Genomic DNA, 23,066 nt, shown 5'->3' with positions numbered 1-23,066 from the left:
CCAAGCACAAAGCAGGTGCTTAATAAATTTTTGTTAAATGAACAATCTTTAAAGAACTATCCAAAATGAATAGCAAAAGTAGGATCAGGCCATATATTTCTGAAATGAATTAAAGATGTGCATGTCCTGTTAACAAATAACAGAAACTTTAAAAATATAGGAAAAAAATCACAGTACTTATATTACCTTTACTAATCCCTCTGACATACCCCATAATTCTTTTTTTTCCTACATACTCTGATTACCTCTTAAAATGACTGTTATCTCCAAATCCTCACTACGTCGCCAAATAGAAAATGATCTTATACGTGAACTTCTTTGAAAATGGCCACTTAGGAACCTTCAAAATCTGAAAATATTACTACACCTTAGAACATTCCTAAAACACAAGGTCTAAAAGTTTGTACATTCAACATTTACAAATGTTCCAATGATATCACTACTTACTTTTGCCTCCCACTCCATTCCAGCTACTGAGATACCTAAAAGGATTACCACTGTAATGGCTCCAATAATTCGGATATCATTGATTTCATCTATCATAAGTATGGAATGTTCCTACAAAAAGAAAATAATAGGATGAGCAGTATTAGTTAGTTCAGATAAATTCTTCAATTCTCTTTGAAAGTTTTAGAACTATCACAGTGCCTCACATGCAGAAGTTGAATAAATGCCTACTTAAGGAATGAATAGAGAGACCTAGGGAAAAGGAATGAATTACTGTTTACTATTAAGGTGTCATTCAAGCAGCTGAAGACATCAAAAATATGATCAAATTATTAACGCTGCTGTATTTTATACAGACTCAAATATAAAAAAGAATTGCTAACAAGTAAGGAAAAAAATCATAATATGACTAAGTAGTACTAATAGGATTTTTTAAAGTTACAAAGCAGAAATATATTTTGCATTCATTGTGGTTAGTGAGCTCATTCTTTTAATGGTCTCTTATGTTGCATAAGGAAAAGAGATGAACACACTATCATGCAGCTGTCCAAATCACACCAATCCATTCTAAGAGCAAAATTACTTGTGGCTAAATATCAATGACATCAAAAACATATACTAAATTAAACAATGAATGAATATGAATTCTTAATGATTACACCGCTTTCTTACTTCCTTTGCTTTGTCTCTTTGGCCTACACAGCTAAGGTCAATGCAAGAGTCAGTCCTTTCAGATGTCACACTTCCTAACATACCATGTACTACAGTAGATGAACAGTTACAACCTAACATGACAACTATAGGTGTCACTCAAGGTTCCTCTCATTTAATAATACTGAATCCTATTTCACTTGTACTGCTTTAACTACACACATACTAATTACTCTTTTCAAACAAGTTCTCTTCTCAACTCCAGAGCAATATTATCAACCACTTTCTGGCCAGCTCTACTTAGATATACTACTTAGATATACCAAATTAGACATCCAAAACGAAAATGTTCTGCATCCTCTCTCACAGTAAATGGCATCACCATCCGTCTAAATCTTCCTTTCTCTTTCTCTAATTTCCCACATCTCATTCATCAAGTCCACTTACTCAACTTTTTAAAAATCTCTCAAATACACCCACATCTCTCCAGCCTCACTGGTCACTGGTTTAATATTAGCCACCATCTCCTCTCAGGACAGCTACAATAACCTTTTAAATGGTCTCCATCTCCAGTTGTGATCCCTCAAATACATTCTCTATAACTGTGGTCAGATATTTCTTTAGGCCCCAAATCTGATTATCATGGATCCACAACTCCAGTCAAGGTAAGATTCAAATTTAAGAGCAAATAAAACCCTTCCTGGCATGATCCTTTTTTCTCCCTCTCATCTTACATCTCTTGCCACTTAGTGCTCCAGCCATACTGAAATATTCTGTTTTTCTTTTTTAATATATCATACTCTATTCCTTCTAGATCTGTTTCCTTTTCTTCCCTATTCCCCTCATACCATACTTTACCTCTCCTATCTGCCTGCTAATGGCTAGACTCCTTTCCTTGGAAAACCCTGCCTTGACACTCCTCTGACACCCCACTCCTGGATGGTATACTAAGTGATCCCCCTCGTGTTGCCACGGCCCCCTACAGTTAGCCATTTCTGACACTCTATAATAAATTTTTTTGTCTATCTCCCATACTAAACATCTTGAAAGGCGAGTTTCATATTCCTTGCTGCTTTCCTAGTATCATATATGGTAAGCGGCACATAAACCCTCAATAAAGATTTGGGAAACATATGACTGGAAAAAGGTGAATTACCTTAAGCAACTCCACCACAGTTTCGGCAAATCCAACCACATACATAGCAACTGCAACAGCATTGGCAAAAGCGAAGATCAGGCCAATTGCACCACCAAATTCTGGCCCTAGACTTCTAGATATTAAATAATATGCTCCTCCTAAAGAAAAGGAAAAAAAACACACCAAAAGTACTAATGTTAGAATTTTAAATGTCAATCCTTTTAATTATACAAGACTTCACAAAGCACATGCCACCAGTGAACACAGCAGTTAAACCCACAGGCAAGTGGATGAGCATATTTTTAGGAAGAAACACCCAGAAAGAATTCTTTACAACCCACTTCATTCATAACAGTTCTGAATATCCAGAGAATTCTCCTCATGTTAAATATAAAATCATCCTGCTATTTAAATATCTTTCTCTTCTAAAACTTAGATTAAAATGGGTAACAGCCTCTTCCTCATATTCAGAGACACCAAGATCATTTCCCAATGATTTTCTAAGTAATAGTTTTAATCTTAATGTAACATTTAAATTCACAATCGACATGATTCCAGTTACTTAAATTAGTGTGGTAATTTGCTGGTAACGTGAATACTAAGGCAAAAAAGAAAGTATCAGAAGAAACTTAAAGGATAGCACATACTGGCACCCTTAACAGATATATTAATAGTTTGTATTCTAATAAATCCTGCCTAAATGGCAGAGTAGACAAAGACATTAAATAAGCTGTCATGAAGCAAGTATTTTTCTAACTTGAAAAACAAATCAGTATGATGATTTTGAGTCAGTCTAATGCTTAGTTGAAGTCACTAAGAGCTCTCCTAAAATTCTAATTTACTTTTGGCCTCTAGGTCATAATCAAAACTTAGTTTTAATAATAATGAAGTTACAGTAAGTTATATACATTTTCTAGACACTGATGAAGTATTTATTCTTAAGACCATATAATGAAATGCCATTAAACAGCTTAATATTTATTTCTACTGCTTTCCCAGTATAATGAAGACAAACGCAACAACAGATTCTACAATTTAATAAAGTACTAAATGTGCAAACTTTATTTTGGAAATATCTGTAATAGGTTTTGTAGTTAATTTTTATCAAGTTTCTCAAAATATTATATACTTTAAACCTATCCAACAAAACTACCTTAGTAATTCACTTTACTAATTAATAATTTTTATCATCTTGAAAATTCTGAAGAAAAAGAATTGCAACCTGACCATTTAGTATTAGTCTCACTTTATTTATGAGATGAAATGACTTAAAAATTTCCCCCAAATCTTTCTGAACACTAAAAATTCTAATGGACTTATATAATGACAAGTTTAATTAATCACAAGGAAAATCCCTGGAATATAATTAATCACAGCCTACATTTAACAAACATGTTTTCAAAATTCATGTAAATTATTTCATTTAATCCCAATACCAATAATGAATTAAGAAAAGTATTATCTATCCCGATTTTATAGATAAGAAAACTAAGTCACAATAAAAGGTTAATTGAAATCAGTCAACCATTCACGTGCTTCAGTAGTTGACAATACAAACTTTAGAATGAGAAATATCACCAAGAGAGCCTATAAATCATGGAATTCATTTGTAATGTGTTTAAAGTTTTGATTTTATGAAATTTCAAATCTTTCTATTACTAAAAAAATATATATCTTCTTTTTAAAATTTATTTATTTAATTTAATTTTATTTTGGCTGCATTGGGCCTTTGTTGCTGTGCACAGGCTTTTCTCTAGCTGCCGCGAGCGGGGGCTACTCTTCGTTGTGGTACGGGGGCTTCTCATCGCGGTGGCTTCTCTTGTTGCGGAGCATGGGCTCTAGGCACACGGGCTTCAGTAGTTGTGGCACGCGGGCTCAGTAGTTGTGGCTCGTGGACTCTAGAGTGCGGGCTCAGTAGTTGTGGTGCACGGGCTTAGCTGCTCTGCGGCATGTGGGATCTTCCCGGACCAGGGCTCAAACCCATGTCCCCTGCATTGGCAGGCGGATTCTTAACCACTGCACCACCAGGGAAGCCCCCCAAAAATATCTATCTTAAGGGGCATTTAACATGGGTAAAGATAATGGGAAGGGAAATATGAATATTCTTTATATGAATAAAGATAATCGGAAGGGAAATGAATATAAGTAACAAATTCTGACATTTCAGAACTATTTAAAAATCGTCTTCCAATTGGGATACCTAAACTTAAAACCTAGGACCCAGTTTCATTACTTTTTAAAAGATTTTTATTTTTTTTAAGAAAAAGTTACACATGAAGAATATAAAAGCATCTGCTTATCGTCCTATACTTTAAATTCCTGATGAAAAGCAAAAGTACTCTGCCCTATTTCTTCTCACTTCCATTCCTGCATCCTAGAGGTAACCAGTTTTAAGAGCAGCTTTCTCCCCCTTTTTTTTCCTTAGCAACAAAATAGATAGCATAAAAGATCTACTACTCTGAAAGACTGGTCTATTTACTAATCAGCATAGAGTGGCATCTTAAATTAAAATTTTTGTTAAATTTAAATTTTATTAAATTTTTAACTTAATTCTAGCAAGTACAATTGACTCTTGCATGACACAGGTTTGCACTGTGCAGGTCCACTTATACGTGGATGTTTTTCAACAAATATATTGAAAAACTTTTTGGAGATTTGCAACAATTTGAAAAAACTCACAGACGAATCACACAGCATAGAAATATTGAAAAGATTAAGACAAGGTTACGTATGTCATGAATGCATAAAATATATGTGAATACCAGTCTATCCTTACATAGGTATGAGTTGAGTGATATTTAATATAAAATTAATGTGTTAATTTTCTTAGTGTTTTATGTAACTTTGCTCTCAGAGAATTAATTACCATTCAGTATGTGCCGTATTTCCCCTCACTCCTTCTAATTAGAGAAACTATCATCACAGATAAATGTTTTTTTAAAATGTTACAATGTTAACAATACTGTATTATGAATATGACTGTACTGCTATATGCCATAAAAATTGTACAATGATTCACTCAGTGTATAGGCTAGGCTATCCTGACACAATCGTATCATTATACTGGGTTACAATAAAGCAATCATATTGCTGCCTCTTTGTTATCAATGTATGAATTGTTATACCTGTAAGTAAATATAAATTTCTTTTTCCACATTAGCCTCTCTTTTTTTAATGTTTTTTTAATTTCTCATATTTAAAAAAAATTTTTTGTTGGAGGATAGCTGATTTACAATCTTATGTTAGTTTCAGGTGTACAGCAAAGTGAATCTTTTCATATTTATCTCTAGTGTTAGTAATATGTGTAACATACACTACACAGTGTTTTGTATTATATAAGACAATATTGATGTAGGCAGTGACAGATGATACATCTTGCAAACAGATGATATAAAACATATGGGATCAGTACAGTAGTGTAAATGTACCTTTTCCTCCCTAGGATTTTCTTAATAACATTTTATTTTCTCTAGCTTACTTTATTGTAAGAATGCAGTATATAATACATATATACAAAATATGTGTTAATTGATGGTTTATGTTATCTGCAAGACTTCTGGTCAACAGTCTATTAGTTAAGTTTTGGGGGACTTCAATGTTATACATGGATTTTCGACTGAACAGGGGTCATCAGCACCTCTAACCTATGTGTTGTTCAAGGGACAACTATACTATTACCATTCCCATTTACATATACGAAAATTAAAGCTTAGAGAAGTTAAATAACTTGACCAATGTCATGCAAGTAGTAAGGGAAGAAGTAGGCTTAAACTCAGGTCTCTCTGACTTGTGTGCTTACTTGGTACAGTAGGTATAATTAAATTAGCCTTTTTATTATCATTGAATAAGCTGAAGAGTATGAAAAAAATTATGATGAATTAAGAGGCAACAATAGAAAAAATAACTATTTTATTTACAAAAAATCTACTGCTCAAGCAAACACGGGAAGTCAATATGGAAAAAATACCCTCATGGACTCTCATAATTTGGCCATAAAATGCCTTGTCTCCTGAGTGTAGAAGACATCAATGAGTCAGGTACGAGAGATACTTAAGTAATGACAATACTATATACACTGGGTTCCATTATTACTACACATTGATCTGGGGACACATGCCCCTGAAGCTCTCACTGGATTTCAAATCAACAACCAAAACACTGACTAGGTTAATCAAGAGCCATATGATTACTGGCCATAAAGTAAGTCACTATAAATTTCAAAGAATTGAAATGAGACAGTATTACTGACCACAACAGTGTTAAATTAAATGTATAGACTTCCCCTAAATATTTCTAAATTATGCAACACACTTTTAAGTAACCCACTAGTAAAAGAATAAACCACAGGGAAATTAAAAAGCATTTTGAATTGAATGATAATGAAAAGAAAACATATCAAAATTAGTGGGATATATCTAAAACAGGAATTACAGGGAAATTTATAGTTTTAAATTCTTATATTAAAAAATGATACTTCAATTAAAAATAAATAAATAAATAAGGTGAAATCAATGATCTAAGCTTCTACGTTAAGAAAGCAGAAGTAAGTAAACCTAAAGTATAAAAAAATAATAAAGGGTTAAAACCACTGATGCAGAAAACAATAAAGAAAAATCAATAAGGCCAAAATAGGCAAACTCCTTGAAAAACCTGCCAAAACTATAACAAGAACAGTAAACTGAAATAATCCTATAGCTATCAAAGAAATTAAATTTGTAATACACACACACACACACACACACACACACACACATATACAACCATAGGCACAGGTAGCTCCATTGTTGAGGAAGAAATAAGATCAATTTTACAAAAACTGTTTCAGAAAACTGAGGATGAAGGAATACTAGCCAACACCCCTTATGAGTTTAGCATAATCCTAACGCCAAAACCTGACAAAGTTTATTACAGAAAATTTTAGACAAATATTCCTCATGATCATAGATTAAAAAATCTTTAACAAAATGTTAGCAAGTAAAAAGTAGCAGAAAGCATAGTATCTTTGACCAAATATATCTTTGATCTTTGTGGGGTTTATGCCACAAATGCTAGGTTATTAAGATTCAGAATATCATATAATTTGTGATAATAACAGAATAAGAGAAGAAACTCATATAACCATTTCAACAGATGTAGAAAAAATCATGACAAAATTCAACATCCATTCATAATAAACAGTCAGCAATTCAGAAACAGAACTGTCTCAATCTGACAAATGACATCTTCCAAAACTCCATAGTTAACATCTTAATAGTGATATATTGAACTCAATCCCTCTAAAACTGGGAACAGGCAAGGATGTTTATTCTCACCACTTCTATTCACCATGGTATTGGAGGTCCTACCTAATTGAACAGTGTGAAAAAAGAGAGGGAGAGAAAGAGGGAGAGAGGAAAATACTAAAGATTGGAAAGAAAGAGTATAAACCATCTCTATTCACAGATGACATGACTGTTTATGTTTAGCAAAGTCACAGAATAGAGAACCAAGATATGAAAGTCTATTGCATTTCTATACACAATCATAAAAAAATTGGAAAATGAAATTTACAAATACCATTTACCAGATGAAAAACATGACTGATGGGTAAATTTAACAAAACATGCAAGACTTGTATACTGAAAATATACAACATTACTGAGAGAACCAAAGACCTAAATAAATGGAGAGATATAGCATGTTTAGAGATTGGAAGATTCAATATTGTTAACATGACCATTCTTCCCAAAAAGATTTTTTAAGAGTGAAATTCCAAAGCCCCAGCAAGGTTTTTTGTTTTTGTAGAAATTGATATTGCTAATTCAAAAATTTATATGGAAATACAAAGAACCTAGAAGAGCCAAAACAATTTTGAAAAAGAACAGAGTTGAAAGACTTAGGACATATAAAGCTAAGCAATCAAAACAGGGTAGTCTTAGAATAACTGGCATAAGAGAATAAACAAGCAAATCAGTGGAACAGGATACAATACGGACAATACACAGAAAACTGATCTTTCAACAACAGTACCAAAACTAATTCAACATGGAATAGATAGTTGGTTGACAAATGGTGCTGGAAGAAGTGGCTATCTATATGGGGGGATAAGAGTAGGGGAGAGAAGAACAATCTCTGTCTCACATAATGTGAGGCTATTCATAGTTAAGAATCGAAAAATAAACCATAAAGATTCTAAGGGAAAACATAGGGAAATATCATCATGACCTTGGGATAAGCAAAGATTTCAAGACAGAACAATAAAAGCACTAGTCAATAAATTAAATAGATAAATAAATCTGAGAATCTGGGCTTCCTCAAAATGGTAAACGTTTCCTCTTCAAAAGACATGATTTAGAAAACGATAAAAAAAGATGATGCAAGTCACACACTAGGAAAAATATACACAATACATGTTAGACATAAGACTTGTATCCAGAAGATATTTTTAAAAATTCCTCCAAATCAGAAACAAAAAGATAACCCACTTTAAAAACTGGCCAAAGATATGAAAATATTACAAGGTAAGATATACAAGTGGTCACAAGCACGTGAAAAGATGCTTATCATCATCATCATTAATCATCAGGGAAATGCAGTGGCGGTAAGACACTATTAAACCTCCATAAACACAGCTATAATTAGAAAGCTGTAACAAGTGTTGGCAAGAATGTGGAAAAACTGGTAGTCTCATATATTGCTGATGGGAGTATAAAATGGTACGACCACTGTAGAAAATCACTTGGCAGTTTCTTATAAATGAAAAGTATACCTACCCCATGAATCAAGAAGTCATTCCTAGGTAGTGTCCCAAAATGAACAAAAACATACAAAACCACAAAGACTTGTACAAGAATGTTCATGTCAGCTTATTCATAATAAACTCATACTAAAAAATAGCCCAAATGTCCATCAATAGGCACTAAATAAACACATTTTTTACTATTACAAATTTTATAGTGATAAAATGGAATACTACACAGTAACAAAAATGAACAAACTACTAAAATGGATGTATTCCAAAGACATTATGTTAGGTGAAAGAGATGAGACATAAAAAGAGTACCTTCTGTATAATCCAGCCTGGGCTACCAGTGAGGATCTGATTGTCAAGAAACTTTCCAGTGTGATGGAAATATTCCATGTTTTGATTGAGCTAGATGTTACGCAGGTTTACATGCTTATGAAAACTCACAGAACTGTAAACTTAAAATCTGTGCATTTCACTACATGTGAATTTTACTTCAATAATGCTTATTTAATATGCTATAAATCAACTGTCAACAACTAACATTTTTTAAATTGTACCATAGTCAAAATGAGATAGCAGGAAGTAATCATATATGTTAGACTTCAAAAGGAGATTTCTGGAAAGGGGCATTATCAGATACAGCTTTCACGAATACTCACAACAACTGACTTCAACTCAAACTACATAGAACCTTTAAAGTAATATGCACAAAGATAAAAAACCCAAACAACTATACGCAGGATGGTAGGAGCAGTATTGATTAAATTTTGACCAGGCACTCTGGATGTTTGTCTAATAACTATGCCACAAAACAGACATTTCTTAAACCACATGTGGCTCTTAAAAGTTCTCATCACAAAGAAAAAAAAATTTTTCCCTTTGGTATCTATAACAGATGATGGATGTTCACTAAACAATGTGGTAATTATTAAAATATATATAAGTCAAGTCATTTTATGCCCTATTAAACTTGTACAGTGTTGTATGTCAATTATATCTCAATAAAAATAAAAATAAATCACACATGGCTCAATTAGCACCATATGGCTCTATGTGCTAAGGTGGACTAAATGTTTCATATTAATGTGAAAAATATTTGAATTTTTAGAAACACTAACAAACCTGTTCAACTCCAAGTTAATTTCTTTTGGACTATTTAATCTTCATTTATTGTAACTAATGCTCACTCTTAGACAAAAGTTGGACAACAAATCTTACTGTCCATTGTGATGCTGAAAAATCACAGCAAGCATGTGGTCTAGGACATCCTCAGTGACTCAAGGTTGTGGGTAACAATCTCTGAACAAAACCAAACTTTGACACACATTTTCTATCAAAATTAATTTCTTTCAAAGATTAGCTTGAAGCCCATTCAATTTAAAATACAAACTACAACTACGAGGTAGAAAAATGAACACATTTAAAATTTAATAAAGTCTGAAAGGTAATAAGCTCCAGTTTTAAACAGTTTTGTGAAATGACAATGTGATGGTTAATTTTATGTGTCAATCTCGCTGGGCCCTAGAGCCCAGATATGTGGTCAAACATTATTCTAGATGCTTCTGTGAGGGTGTTGGGCTGAGATTTACATATAAATTGATGGACTATGAGTAAAGCAGATTGCCCTCCATAATTTGTGTGAGCCTCATTCAATCAGCTGAAGGCCTAAATAGAACGAAGACAGACATCCCCTCTCCAACAAAAGAGAATTCTATAGTAGATAAGCCTTCACATGTGAACTCAGGCCATTCCTGGATATTCAGCCTGATGGCCTTCAGATTAAACTGCAGCATCAGCTCATTCCTGAGTCCTCAGACTGCTGGTTCACTCTTGAATATTTTGGGCTTCCCAGCCTCTGCAATCACATGACTCAACTCCTTCCAATTATTCTTTCTACCTATGTACACTTCCTATTGGTTCTGTTTCTCTGGAGAACCCTGACTAATACATACATGATACAAGGTAAAATGCAAATCATACCAAAAAAGGTCTTGTATGCAAAATATATAAAGAACTCAAAGCTCAATAGTAGGAAACCACAATAAAATAAACTCAATAAATACCCTCCAAAACACTGGGCAGAAGATTTGAGTATAGAAAGAAAACTATTCAGCAATTACTCTTCAGAGTTCATCTGGTATGATTAGCAAATACTCCAGAATCCTTTGTCAGAGCAGTAAGCTACCTACTTCTGTACACTCACTTAACAGTTTATTCAAAGACACCTTGTATAAAATTCTGAGGAACAACTTTAGGAATGCTATGGGGTGATGATGGATCCAAATGGATTCAACATCCATTTTAGTTATTGTTCTAGGAAATGTATCCTAATACCCTGGTTAACAAATACACAACAAGGAATCTGCCTGTTAACATTCAGTAAATTTCCTCTATTCCGTTGCCATTATGAAGCCATACAGGAAAAGGCGAAGTGACAAACATGTAATCTTCAGACCATAATTCGGTACTATGTTATCATTGTGACTGATCACTTGAATACGTTAAACTTTAAAATCAAAGACATGTAGCTCTAATTCTGCAGCAGACAATTTGGGAACCAAGTTAAAGTATTTTTAATCATTAAAGACTGGCAAAATTGAAAGGTCACCAAATGAGTCAAAGAGAAAACCCAAGCCAAATTATTTACAATTACTTGCCAGATTCACGTTTGAGTTACTTGTGGTACATAAGTAGTGCTTTACTGAACTGAAAACACAATGTTTATGTTTAAGTCCAATAACTCATAATATAAGTTATAGAATTGCTTTTATTCTTTTTTTTTTTTTTTTTTTTTTTTTCGGCCATGTGGCATCTTAATTTCCCCAACCAGGAATCGAACCAGTGGAAGTAAGGAGTCCTAACCAGTGGACTGCTAGGAAGTCCCAACTGTTATAGAACTGCTTTTTACAGCTTCTTCAAACATTTCACTGATCTGAAAAACTACAATTTGAAATAATTTAGCAATAAAAGGAAAGAACTACAGAGCTGAAATCTAATTTACAATTCCTTGGTTGGTAATGATAGGAACTGATAAAGTTATACAATGGGCTAAACAAAAAAATCTGACAATCAATGATAATCTGATTTTTTACCAATACAGAGAGTACTTTCTGTCACTTACAAGATGTGAAAAATGTTAGTTTTCCTCACTTCCAATGGTTTGGCTTTACCTATATACAAAAGTGAGGAGGTCAATTATTTCAGAGAGAAGGAAAAGATACCAGTAATTCTGACATACTGCAGACATTTTTAAAAGGTTTACCAGTAGAATTTGCATAAAATTAATTTTGTTTAAAAAAAAGGCTGTTTAATTTTGCATAATGCAACATCAATGTTGTATGACATCAGACAATGTATTTCAAAGACCATGGTACCATGCCTAGCAGTTAGATCTCAAAAAATAACTGTCACTATTATCTGAACATAAGCTCCAAGAAAATAATAGGGTCTTGTCTGGCTTGCACTGTTACAAACCCAGTGCCTGACACAAAGTGCTCAACAATTATCTGTTGATTGACTGAAATACAAGGAATATAAAAATTTGATCTTAGTCACTTATGCAGATTTCTATTGACTTTAGATTCTCAGAACTGCCCATCACAAATTTGATGTAGCCTGGGCTTTTATGTGAAAGTGTACTGACCTCTGCTTTTAATACTCCAAACCAGAAAGTGGTTGAAGAACTGTTCCCTTCTATTGCTCAGTTCACATAATACACTATAATCCACAAGCAGAATTTACATTTCCAACTTATAAAAGGTTGCCTGTGGTTGTCCTGTATTTCACAGATGAGTTGATATTCAGAGGTTAATTATCTGAGAACAGAAGAGACTCTGGTCTGTGAAATCTAGGAAATGCAGACCTGAGTGACAGTGGCTGCTGGCCAGCGCCATCTAAGTTGCAGAACCTGTTGCACACGGTCCAAGGAAATTCTGTAAAATCCAAGATCTCAAGGACACTGGGAGGACTTGCAGAACAGGAAAGAGCTCTGGGCTCCCAGGTGCAACAATCTGTAGAGCCTGAATATGTGTGCTAGGGCAGGGAGTATGCCAGTGACTCCATCAGCTAGTTGCTGGTGCTAGTTTTATTCTGTAGAGGCAGAGGGCCTAGGGGATGGTTCTCTAACCTGCCACCAGTAGCTTTAAATAGCAACCCCCCCATATTACTATAGTCTAATCAAGACTGAAACTCAGAATCTTGTATTTTCTAAGTTTTTACTTTTTTTCCCAGAAACCCTGAATATTTCCATATTATTTTTATCCTAGACTTCATAATTGGACACTATTACATTTGTTCACAAGTTGACAGTTAATTTATATTTTTTAAAAAACTACACTTTTCTAGATTGGTACCTGTTTAATCTCTAAAATGTACTGTTAAAGCCAACGTTAAGGCTATTTAGTAACATTAACTAGCTGTGGCATAAATCACACAACACTAGGAAAAGTACACATTTCACACACTTACATGGAGTTGGAAGTACATATACCTCACAAAACAAGAATAAAATATTATTCAGTGTTAATACAAAAATACATGTCATAATTCAGTTAAGAGTCAAGATAAAATTAAAATGTCAAGCACTACCTCAAAATAGTTCTTTATATTAATAACTACGCACTCAAGTTTACAAAAGGGCTCTTAAGACAGAAATTAGTAAAGAGAGCAGCCACAACCTCTCAGCAATATTTTGAATAAAATACTTCCTTGTTAATGCCCTTAATAGTCAACTTTCAGTCCACAGAAAATTAAGATGGGTCTCCAGACCCATCTCTGTTCCCGTAGTATCCCTCCATTTCTCCTATCTAAGTCTTTGTACCCTGACCCTCCAGATAGCTCTAGCTCTACTGCTCTCCTCTTACGCAGCCCTTTCAAGGAAGGAAGACAAATAAAGTCCTCAGTGGTTGGGCTAGAGGGCATCCAATGCAGGCACCCTTGGTCCCATATTACTAAAAAGATAAAAAGCTTATTGTGAAGAACAGCAAATAAACTGCATCTATACATTAAGTCTCTTAAAGTTTGTTTTAAACCATAATTCCCTCTCTCTGTTTTTTGCTCCTTGGAAAGTTTTATTGAACAAGGATTCCTTGTTCCAGAGAGATTCCTAGTCTGGCATTTGCTGTCGTCATCCTACAGTGTCATTTGTAAGTTCCTCTCTCCCCTGAATACTCTATGCTTCCTGAAGCTATAGGCATGATGTGATTCATATTCAATATTTCACAGGTAGTCTTATTAAGTAAAGCATTTACAAAGTTGGAATATTCCCTTTTCTTCTTCACTTATTTTGTAGAAAAATTACCCAAAGGATAAATCTCTTATCAATTTTTTGCTTACAATGAGTTCAGGTAAGGAGTTTTCACTCAGAAAACTTGATTCACACTAGATTTTATCAATTTTCAAAATAAGTTTTAGTTCTCTAGCATTCTTCAAAGGTGAAAATGACATTTGTGTGTGTGTGTGATGTCTGTGAACCTAGGGATTTTATGTTTTCATTTAAATCAGTTACTATTAGTAGTAGTATTGCTGTTCTATGCAAATTTAAGTCAGTGTTAGTTTCTTCAAGTTGGCTCCTTGGTCCTTTTGACATGAAACAAAGTAGGCTTTGTTACCTTCTTTACTTTTTGATGTGAAAAGATGTCTAGACTTCTCTAGTACATTTCCCATCCAGATCTGGAATCAATGCTTTCTCCAAGGTTCCCTGGTTCCTTTGAATGGAAATACACAATGTGGGCACTAAGGGTGTTCACTGATACTGGGCTGGTCATTTGTTACAGGTGGTATTTGTGGACAGAGCTAAGAAATATATACTTTTGGGATAAAATGTGTGAGTCATACTGATACTTTCAATTTAGAACCATGAATACAGAATACAATGTAATCTCACCAGTTTTATACCTATATCTACTTTCTCCCTTGTGGAAATACCGTTTTTCCAAGAAACCAAAATAAATCCTGTTAGGGATCTCCAAGTCTACAAAGCAGATGGAGAGGAGACACAGGGTTTTATATTTATTGCAAGAATCTCCAGGAACTTTCACTGCAGACGATGCAGCTCATTTATTATTCTATAAAGGATTAGCCAGCTTTCTAACATCACTAACTGATCTAAGGGAAAAATGAATGCCTTCTAGCAAAGCTTCAAAGCATTTGGTCACTTCTTTAAATTAATGGCTTTCTCTTTTTCTATAGGTTTCATTATTTCAGCAAATGTATTTACTTTGTCATTTATGAACAAATGATAACAGGAGAATTCCAAATTGTATAATCCAATTTTTTTTTCTCTATAGTCAGTTACTCTCTGTGAACTATCATTTTGAGGGAACTCAGGCAAAACTGCAACAACATATGGTACTTTGCTGGGACACATCTTCATGCACTCCATATTCTCATACTTCCTTGGTGTCCAGGACAGAAAACTAGATACAAGTCTCTGAGGTATTCATAAAAATATATGAAAACTACTGGTAGTACTGAAACATGAAATGGCTTTTTAGTCACAACGCAGGAAAATCTATACTTTCCTTAAGTTTGCACTCACACAGAGAACAGAATGGGGTTTGTGCTGACAGTGGGTCCATGCCCCACTCCCCTTGAGGCTTACAACCTAGATTTGAAGGGCTGAAGACAAGGAGAAATTTTATGATGATTTGCTGATCCTCTCAAATACCTAACACAGCATCCCATTTCTCCCCCTATGTCCATTCCCCAATAGCAGCAGAATGAAATGAAGCATGGGGCACCCAGTTACATAAGAAACCAAGAATCTCTCAGCACTGTCTGATCAATCGTTGGACATAACCACATCTTGGACCCCAATTTGCTCAACCCGGATTCACGTACATATAAAACTTCAGCCAGCAGTGATGCATGCTCAGCACAGTCATAACTACAGATGTGAGCTACCAGCTTCCCTTAGGGCCATAGTGATCTGAATTCTCTGGTATATAAAAAAATATGAAGACGACTGGGGAAAAATGAAAAGCTCAATCTGGTTCTCTCTTTCTCCAAGTACTAATGCAGAAAAAGCAGAAATTGCATGTATATAATGTCAAATACAGATCTTCAAAATAGTTGAGGCAGATGGAACAGGTAGATTCTTTTCTCACTTGATCTGCTATGATGAATTTACAGAAGCTGGTATACATTTTCTCTTCTTTCCCTTAGGATCTTCCCCTCACTCCAGCTGAATGATGAGTTTTTGTTTGGAAAATGGATTTCTTTTCTTCTTGTTCTCAGGGGTCCCAAGGCCATTCTCCTGGTGTCCTGGGTGTTCTCCCTGGGAAGAGTAAAACCTCACAAGGCAGGTCTTGTGGGCTCCAATAAAATAGGCCTCAGGGTACCCAGAGAAGAGAGCTAGAATTGAGGGCATGGATTCAGAGTCCCAGGTGTAACTCACACAAGCTATTAGACCATGAGGACAGAACTCTGCCTAAGTTTCCTTCAGTGGGGAGGAATGAGGTTACATCTGTTCCATACTGACCAAATGCAGGATGCACACCACTGATCCAAGGGCTGAAGCCTGGGAGAAGGCAACAAGGGGTGCCTTGGTGGAGAAGAAACCCAGTTAGAAGCTCCATTCTTGTTACCAAACACACTGAACAATCTGAAGCATACATGTTTGTGTATGGATCAACTTAAAATTTTATATTCAAAATATTAGTTAAAAAGTACTTGATAGCACTTTCTTGCCTATATAGAACCTGATATGTTGCTTCTTTAAGGTAAAAAATAACTAGAGATATTTTAAAATCTCAATTTATTTAGTGTCAGTAATCCAATGCTGATGATGTAAAAAGACTGAATTTACCTCCTCGTACAAATCCATTAGTAGCTATTGCCGAAGTAGACAATCCTGTGATAGTTGTCACAACAGTGGCCATTATTATTACAAGGACTGACAGACCTTTAGCGAAAAAGAAAAGAGACTTGAGAATACTTACACTCTCATTTAAACCTGCCACATCTAGAACTGGTTAGTCTAAGTATACTGAATTTACATTACAACCTATAAATTATCTTACTTTTATCTCATATTAGATCAAATCAGAATTATGAAAAAAGTGACATTAAGACAACAGTCTGATACAAAGGAGAACATAATGTAGAATGATTCCAACTGCTTGAATTTTATGAGGTTCAGACTACACATGCACACAGCCCTTTCCCTATTCATTCTCAAATGAATCAAGCAGTATGTCACTTCACTTACCTATTCCAGCTTGACCCACAATCCATGACAATCTAATAAAGAGCATTACTCCCCAAATGTTTAACATACATCGTACCTAGAAAAAGAGGCCAAGTCACAGATGAAAAGTAATTAAATACACAGTAAATGCTAAACTAGCCAACAGTAGGATAACATACATTTTAAACTATAGAAGGTCCTTTCAAATCTCTTATCCCACCCTTAAACAGTTTTTTTTAAAGAGCTTTATTGAGAGCTTAAATGTGAGCTAATTAAAGTATAATGTAATATACAAGTATATGTGTGTGTATGTACTTTATACACACACATTTATCTGAAGCAGAAGCAAAAGAACAAGAAAGGCACAAGGAATATTTTAAGACTTCAGCCCTAAAAAAAGGAGTTTATGTTCCCCCTTATCAATGCAAGTCAGTTTTTTACTTATTCTTTTATAACGTCTTCACTTCATGATTTCTACAGCGGATTTAAGTATTATGTAATATCTGTCAACACAAAATGCCAACTGTTCACACATCTTTCGAAAACCTACTCTTTGTAAGACAGCATCCTCAATTTATTTTTACTTTTATTTATTATGCTCGTACATAGAATACAGCCTTCTAAAATAGTAAAATCTAAGAATAGGCAAACAACACAACTCAGAGCTTAAAATATACTCTACTGATTAGACAATAAAATCACTACTAGAACTGGTATTTTTCCCTCTACTTCTCCCCTAAATGTCAATACAACTCTATATTAGTGCTTCCAAAGTCCCAATGAGACTCTCTACTCCAGTCAGATCCTTAGTGCCTATTCAAACACAGAAAAAGAAAGTAAATCTGAACCTTAATCACCTAAACCTGTCTACTGAAGTGATCTCAACACTTATGTCTCCTTTATTCTGTTGCTTGTTAACATCTATACATTTCTCTTCAAAAGACAATACAGTAGCAGGAAAGGAAGCAGGCATATTTCAGCTATATTACCTGCCCAGCTTTCTTGATTGCGTTGCTCTCATCAATTTAATAGCTTCATACTTAATTTTTGAAAAGTGACAATATGTGAGATTCAGAAGAGGTTATAAAATATAACTTAGAAGTAATCAAATATAATTTGATTAAATTAATAAATATATTTACTTCACTGAATTTAATACCCACAAGGAAAGGAGGTGCAAGTATTCATTTGGTCCTCCATAACAATCAGATAAAACCGTTTAAAAAAGAGAAAGCATTATCTCGAGAATGATGATATTAGGAAGATTGTATAATAAACAAAAATGTGTAACTCTAAAATTAAGTCTACAGGTACATACTAGCACACCCTTGATCCAGCCAAACTTCACAACTCCTTTACTTTCCGCGGTATATGTGACCACAGCCTCTCGGGTTGGTGTACTTTCTTCCCCGTTTGCAAAGCCATCCTCAAAAGGTTCCTGGTTATAAGAGGAAATGTGAATTATGCTTAAGAATTATTTAAAATTTAAAATCACCTGATAAAAACAAACATCACTAAATACACTTAGTGTATTTATAAGAATCAAGGGTTTCTGAATATTTTACCTAAGGAATGAGTTTTAAAAATTTAATTATCATGAAACCCATTTTAATAATTTAAACTTTTAATTACATTTTGGTGGTATCTGGAGAACACAAAGAATACTATTTGCTAAGTATAGGCTAACCAGGTCAGTCAATTCAGACCTTGTCTCTCCAGCCACAACTTTATATTGCCTGGATGCCACCCTTCGCCTATCTGGACTTTCAGTGTTAACAATATAAAACTCCTCTTCGTCACCAGTGAACAGTTTTCCCTTTATAGTCTCTGACAGCGGGACTCCGTGGATCCCAAGATTCACCCCTAACTCCTGCCTTTACTCACTCCTGAGTTCAGTCACTCAGCACTCTTCATTCTTTCCTAATTTTTCTCAGATTCAGACGTGAACTGGTTGACACAATGCATTTTCACTAGTGTTTCCTTCTAAGGCTTTTATGTTTCATGTCTGAGTCTATAATTCTTAGTTTTTCTTCTTTATATTCTCTCTTTCCTTCTCTCCATGGCTCTCAACTTTTGTTCAGTCCCAACACACCCAAGGCACATGACAAACTTCCAAACCAGTGGCAGTGCCTTAAACAGATCATGAAGGGTGGAAGGATGTTGGGAAATAGAAAATGTTCTAGATCTAGAATCCTGTCCCTAACACTAGCCCCATAGTTCTTCCTCTACCCATATCTCAACAGCAGGGAACAAAGTACAGCTGTATTTCAAACATTCAGTCTTTAAATGAAAAAGAGCCAACTAAATTAATTACCATTTAATCCTGAACACTGTGATCTAGATTTCCTACAATACTTTTTTAAGAAATCATTTTCAGTGGTTATACCCTCTACTGAATTCTGAATATAATTTTTTTCATAGAAATGAGCTGCAGCAAGTTCTGTGTTACAACAGAGAAAAAACTATGTAATAATCCAAACTTCCTTTTTTTCTTTGACTTCTGTTAGCCAAGTAGACTCATTTAATTCCCTTAATGCATTATTGCTATATGGCCTTTCAAAGTGCTATCAACCTAGATCAGTTCTTATATTCCATATTTTTATAATGTACCTACTGCAAATTCTTAGATTTTTAAGCAATAGAAGAAACAGTATAGTAAGTTAGATGCAGTAATTTCTTTAAGTATATTTTTTTGAAATTATTTTACCTAGGCTCTTTTAAATAATCAAATTTTAAACTAATCTTCACGTTTACGCTAAAAGACATAGCTATAACTTCAACTACATGAAATACATGGAAAATAACTCATTTTAAGATTACTAAGAACTTAAAAGTGAACTTTAATGTTGACTAATTCTGATAGCTCACCAACTTTTAAAAACAGATCCTAAGAGAAATAAATCATCATAATTTCCCTTACAGCACAGTTTCATAACTACTGTCTACTGTATCAAATGATTATTGTACTTTAAAAAGGATGCCCCAGGCTTATGGCATATAAGACACTTCATAAAAATTCTGTAATCACCCCAATCTTCTATACTTTTTAAAACAGCCTTACTGAGCTCTTATTCACATACTCACCCATTTAAAGTGCATATTTCAATGATTTTTAGTATATTCACAAAGTTGTACAATTATCACCACAGTCAATTTTAGAACATTTCCATCATCCCAAAAGAAGCTCCACGCCCGTGAGCAGTCACTCTCCATTTCCCCTTTTCTGAAGCTCCTGGCAATTACTTACTGACTTTCTATCTCTATGGATTTGCTCTTCTGATATTTCATATAAATGGAATAATGCAATCATACAACATGCGGCCTTTGTGTGCGGCTTCTTTTCCTTAGCATAACGTTTTCAAGGTTCATCCATGTTATAGTACATATCCCTCTTTTTTATTGCCAAATAATATTCTGTTGTATGGATATACCCCATTTTAAAATCTGTTCATCAGCTGATGAACATTTGGGCCTATTCTACATTTTAGCTATTATGAATAATGCTGCCGTGAATATCTGTGCACAAGTTTTTGTGTAGACATGTGTTCTTCATTTACCTTGGGTATATACCTAGAAGAATTTCTGGGCCATAAAATACTTTTTGCAATGACTATTTCTGGTTGTCTTTCCCACCTCTTCTTTTGTATCAGTCTGCAGACTGTCACTCCTCATTTTAGTCCATGTGTCTATTTTTATCCCTCTTTCGTGCTTAGAATTTGTTATAAACATGGAAACCAGTAATAGTTAAACGTGTGAGAAATACGTACAAACAGGAAAAAATGTAATCAGGGGCCTGTGTAGCTCAGCAACCCACTTTGGCTTTACGTCCACTGTTGTTTATGTTCTATACAGTAGGACACCACTGATGAATTCCCCCAACGCTGCCCCCAAAAAAGAAAAAAAAGAGAATTGATGGCTCAACTGTTCAATTATTCAAATAAAGCCAGAACAAAAATGTTTGCCTATTAACTCAATCAACTTTAAAGTAGACAGAAGTTCCTTAGATTTCACTCTAGGATATTTGGTGCTCTTCAGTTATAAAATAACATAAAATATTATATAACCTGCAAGTATTACAGGAAAATATAATGCCTATAATAATACACAAGAAAATACAATGCCTATAATTATACACAGAGAGATATTTCTATTCCCATCTCTATTAAAAGAAAACTAAAGATGTGTGTACTTAATAGGCTACTTTCTCCAAGGCTAAATTCTGATGTGCATGTCTTTTTAATAATTCAGAAGCAGGCAGGCGTCTTAATATTTTTGCTGTATTTATTAGAATTCCACCTGAAAATTGAAGATCTAGCAATAATTATACCGGTTTCCACAATACTATGAACAACTATATTCAAAAAACACCGTAAGATTTTTCTGCATGTATAACATATTTTAAAACAAAAATGAATCCAAATAAAATGTAAGTTTAACTTCCTTATCATGTTCCAATAGCTCTATTTTAAAAAGTGTTATTAATCTTTAAAATACAATTCAAAAATTAAAATCAATTGAGTATGTTATTTTTTATATTTCAATCAACAGATTTAAGTTAAATAAAATCGGGTTTATATTTATTTCCTGAAATAACAGGAAACCAAGGTAGAATACATTTTGTTTCTATAAATACATTAGTTTCAGAGAAATAAGGAAATTGTTGAGTATGGCGTTTTATCTGCACACACACACACACACACACACACAAAATATTGTATACAAATCTTATTACCAGGAAAATTTCACATGTACAATTATGAACTATAAATTATACTGATAGAAAAGTACATAAATAAAATCTTCAATCTACCTACCATTTTCAGAGAAATGAAGGGTTTGTGTTTTTTACCGTTTTTCACATAATGAATACAATGTCAAAAATAACAACATGATTTTTTGGATAACACCATATTAAATGAGGTGGAACAAACTAATTTAAATTTATTTGGGGAAATAATCTTTCAAAAAGTAGCACTGTAAATCTGAGTCTACAAAGCAAGGATTAAGACTGGGCATGAGGGACTTCGCTGGTGGTGCAGTAGTTAAGAATCAGCCTGCCAATGCAGGGGACACAGGTTCGAGCCCTGGTACGGGAAGATCCCACATGCCGCGGAGCAACTAAGCCCGTACACCACAACTACTTAGCCTGCGCTCTAAAGGCTCATGAGCCACAACTACTGAAGCCCACGCGCGTAGAGCCCGGGATCCGCAACAAGAGAAGCCACCACAATGAGAAGCCCGTGCACCGCAACGAAGAGTAGCCCTCTCTCGCCGCAACTAGAGAAAGCCCGTGCACAGCAACAAAGACCCAAAGCAGCCAAAAATAAATTTAAAAAAAAAAAGACTGGGCATGAGAACAAGAGTGGGGAAGAGAGGAAGAGACAGAAGAAACAATGGAAAACACAGAGAGGTAGACCCTCAGTAACTGGAAGGATTTCTTAATTTGAGGAGCCATGAAACAAAGAGTTCCACCAGGCTGTTAAAAAATTCATGACTGGAAATTAGGAGAGGGGCCAGGGATAAAGAGCTAGTGGGTGAAGCTATGGAAAAAGAATGAAAAGAGAAACTTTGGGAAAGAAAACCTGAGTAGCTGAGCATTTTTCTGAGAATACAGAAAACATAAGAATGAAAGGGAACTCTGGTTTCCATGGTCATTTATTTCTTTGCAGGGAGTAGAGAAAAGGAGAATTTCTGCACTGTGGATACTCTCCCTTGTATATTCAAATTTCTACCTCAACTTGATCATTCTTTGTCCTCTAACCATAGTTATCTTTTTGCTGCACACCACACACCCCACCTCCAAATGTCCAGCCAAACGTGCTGAAATACTACCCCACGTTCATCAATGCACACCAACCTGGCTTCACCATGCCACAACACTGGAATAGTTTTAAGACATCCAAGGACTTCTCTGC

General features: G+C 34.5%; 1 protein-coding gene across 3 annotated transcripts in view; it reads right to left on the bottom strand.

The window, feature by feature from the left end:
* Positions 1–23,066, bottom strand: part of SLC12A2 (solute carrier family 12 member 2) — a 108,476-nt gene that overhangs the window by 61,686 nt on the left and 23,724 nt on the right. For all 3 annotated transcript variants that reach the window (XM_030869740.2, XM_060296167.1, XM_060296168.1), the window contains exons 2-6: positions 18,470–18,589; positions 17,173–17,248; positions 16,771–16,866; positions 2,255–2,394; positions 448–558 (exon numbers count right to left, since the gene is read on the bottom strand). In XM_030869740.2, coding sequence (XP_030725600.1) covers positions 448–558; positions 2,255–2,394; positions 16,771–16,866; positions 17,173–17,248; positions 18,470–18,589 — 543 coding nt within the window. The remainder of the gene's footprint in view (positions 1–447; positions 559–2,254; positions 2,395–16,770; positions 16,867–17,172; positions 17,249–18,469; positions 18,590–23,066) is intronic.

Source organism: Globicephala melas, chromosome 3, assembly GCF_963455315.2.
Source record: "Globicephala melas chromosome 3, mGloMel1.2, whole genome shotgun sequence".
NCBI lineage: Eukaryota > Metazoa > Chordata > Mammalia > Artiodactyla > Delphinidae > Globicephala > Globicephala melas.
The sequence above is the reverse complement of the archived record's forward strand: the minus strand, read 5'-3'. Positions and strand labels throughout refer to the sequence as shown.